The sequence below is a fragment of the Notolepis coatsorum genome (genome assembly GCF_963971535.1).
Source record: "Notolepis coatsorum genome assembly, chromosome: 10".
In the NCBI taxonomy this organism is placed as follows: Eukaryota; Metazoa; Chordata; class Actinopteri; order Aulopiformes; family Paralepididae; genus Notolepis; species Notolepis coatsorum.
In genome coordinates this window covers 87,566,297-87,569,611 of record NC_140174.1, presented here as the reverse complement: position 1 = coordinate 87,569,611, position 3,315 = coordinate 87,566,297, and the positions used below count along the sequence as shown (strand labels likewise).

General features: G+C 46.5%; 1 protein-coding gene across 1 annotated transcript; it reads right to left on the bottom strand.

The window, feature by feature from the left end:
* Positions 1 to 479: 479 nt before the first annotated feature.
* On the bottom strand, positions 480 to 2,849 carry spaw (southpaw; the record flags this gene model as incomplete). The annotated part of the gene is made up of 3 exons (XM_084323083.1): positions 2,764 to 2,849; positions 1,287 to 2,092; positions 480 to 632 (listed from the first exon to the last, which is right to left on the bottom strand). Exons 1-3 carry the CDS (start codon positions 2,771 to 2,773, stop codon positions 480 to 482), a joined length of 969 nt encoding a protein of 322 aa, XP_084179209.1. The 5' UTR covers positions 2,774 to 2,849.
* Positions 2,850 to 3,315: the final 466 nt, after the last annotated feature.

Sequence of the window (3,315 nt, the reverse complement as noted above, 5' to 3'; positions counted from 1 at the left end):
AATGGAGTGATTGACAGTGTCGAAGGCCTTTTGGAGGTCCAGCATGACCATGCCACAGTATTTTTGTTTTTTCTTTTGTTGCCAGATTTGAATAGAATATAAAACATAGAAAAAAGGCGATAAGTCTTTATTCTCTCTTGAGAAATATACATTTTCACACAAGAAATAACTGAATAAAATGCTTTAATGTTCATTTTAAACATGTCATGTACAAAAATATATATATATTCTAATATAGCATAAATATACAAAACTATTGACATTTGGATCACCGATCATCTCACTGAAGATTTCACAACACTTGTGTACCCCCCCCCCCCCCCAAAGATTTAATCTTGATTCAGATTATTTTCTTGAAAGATCATGACTGGAATGTTTGAAACGAGGCTTTGTTGACACCATATGCAGGTCAATTTCAGTCAAATGAAGGTTTCCAATAATGCTACTCTCTAAGTAGCCTGGGTGACCAGATGATGACGTCAGTGACAACCACACTCTTCAACAATCATGTCCTCATGGTGCCTGAGGACCACGTCGTCCTCCTCTATGTACAGCATGGAGAGAGGGCTGAGGCGTGTGGGCACGCAGGACGGACAGGCCACTCTGCCTGGGTGGTAGAGTCTCAACAGACTCTGGAAAACACACAAAAACACAGTCAATTAGCAAATCATGGTTGGAACACTGCAATGTTGTTCCAAGTTTCAAGGTTTGTTTTATTTGTCACATATAAAGTACCTGTACATTACAGTGAAATGCTTGGTTCTGTATGAGCTCCCTGAGAATGTGCTTCATATACAGTAAAAAAGTTAAACGAATAAAGACCAAACACTGAATACAATATAGGCCTACATACTAAAGTAGAACCTAAAGTACAAAATGTACTATGGTGTATTAACCCGTTCACTACCAAACGGTTAAATCTTTCACTGCGACAATACACAGAAAGTTAACCCTTTCACTGCCACACAACAGCAGGTATCACACTGCTTGATTGATTGATTGAAAACGTTATTAACAGATTGCAGAATGGGTACAATACAGTACAGCTTTTACACCATTTTCAATTCATCATAACATATATGACATACAGATAGACAGTATCTATACATTTATGACATACCAGATTTACAAATACAGTACTGTTTGTGATACAAAAAGAGTCTAAAAAAGTGAGTATACATTTGACGTAGAAACTGTACATTGGAGGAGGTTGGGTTGGGTAGGTAACCGACGGTAACCGTATGTAATGTAAAATGTATTCAAAATAATGAAATATACATTTTTACCTGCATATATGCGTGGTTGGTGGGGCTGAAGGACTCGTCCACAGGCGTGGGGCACGCTCCCTCGCAGCGGAACGCGTTGTAGCGCTTCGGGTGAACAATCCACGCGTCCCAGCCGATGAGATCGAAGTCCACCCACATGTCCACCCTCCGGCACAGGGACCGCTGCGTGGCGGCCTCCGGTGCCGGTGACCCGGCCAGCCGCATCCTCTCCTGCATCCGGTTCCTCTTGTGGCGTCTGGTGCTGACCCTGTTCATGAAGACGTACTTAGAGTGCTCCACCGTATGGAGGAGACTGTGTCCTCCTTCCCGCGGCACGCTGTGCCTGGTGAAGACGACCAGCACGACCCGGTCCGCTGTCGGATAGTGCTTCATGTGCTTCCCTCCTCCAAGATGCCTTCTGTGGTGATGATGGTGCTTGTTGTCAACGGCCTCTCCGTCCTCCTCCCCAGCCCCGCTCCCATCATGCTCTGCCCCCAGTACATTATTGTGCACCATGGCGCCATCCCCCTGGTAGAGCCAATATTTTAGAAGAGCGGTCACGTTAAAAACCTTCCACGAAAACCTGGTGCTGCTGGGCGATGCTGCGAAGCTGCCCAGGAAAATGCGCTCCTCGCCGGGGCACTGAACGGCACCGAACCGACAGTCCTGCTGTCGGGACCGGGAGTGATATATGTCCACGGTGACGCGCTCGGAGGAGGAGAACACGGGGAGTCTAATTCGAAGCTCTGACAGCTGGACGTGGTCGAATGCAGAGAGGGATGACATGTCGAAGGTGACCGTCCATCTCTCGCCTACTTGATGGCAACCTGAAATGAAGAAAGACAACTTTTTAATGGCACGACAAGACGTTATGGCGCGCCATGCAGGCGCACGACCTGATCAATCTAGAGTCAGACAGCCAGGCCAGATCCCTGGACAAATGTCAGAAGAACACTGCTGGCGTGAGGAGATGGACAGGACAGGATGTGTATTGAGCCCCCCTGTGCCAAGACGTCTGAGGGGCGAATACACACACCCTCTCCCACATAAAACAGAGAAAGCCTTTAAAGTCGAATGAGCATTTCGACACTTGTGGGTTGTAAACAGGGAGGGTCTTGATAACGCAGATAACCAAAGTGCAAGTGAAGGTTGGAGGAAGATAGGGAGATAAACTGACACCGTTGAACAGGACCAGTAGGAATCTATACTAGGGTTAACTTATACCCCACAGATGCACCAAGTATAGTCTGACTGTCAACAAATTAATGTGCCAATGCTAATAATTAACGGTCCAAATTGGCCACGTTGCAAAAGGTGCATGTACAGTACATTTCGCAGAGTAAATTTGACTCAAACTGAGTAAAAACTTAGTTTGAGTAAAAATGTACTCTGCGAAATGTAGTGTTGGAGTAGCAAAACACATAATGCTGCTGGATATGAACGGAGCTCCCCACAACTAAATGCAAAGTAGGCACATTTTATCCAGTTAGTTACCCACCTTTTGCCATCAGACTCAAGACGGAGTCATAATCCTGCAGCGAGGGCCTGTCATCGCTCGTGCTGTAGGCGTTGACGTCCCGTGACTCTGCGGCCTTGAAGTAGCGGTACAGCTGCATCATGTACAGAGGGTATCGGTTTTGATGATGAGATGAATGAAAATCCACGGGTCCCGACCTGCTATTGGAGTCTCTGTGGTACCTGTGCTCCTGCGCAGAGCACACACCCGTCGCGGACCATGCGAAGAGCATGCAGTATACCGTTAGCACTCGACCTTCCATTTATTTTCTTTTTTTGCAGCGGTTAAATTCAATGTACAAAGGAGTCTCTAAGACATTTGAAATGGAGAGAGAGAGATGGCTATGAGCTCTTTCCTCCAGCTGGCCTGAGTCTGAAATGATTCTGTGAACACAGAACTCCAGACTGGCTCCTTTATAGCTGGACAGCTGCCCCTCGATGACCCCTGGCCACTCCAGGCATGTGAACAGCCCTCTGATCCTCCACATCAGAGGGGAGGGAAAAGAACAACATTTAGCCAAGGTCATTGTCCTGT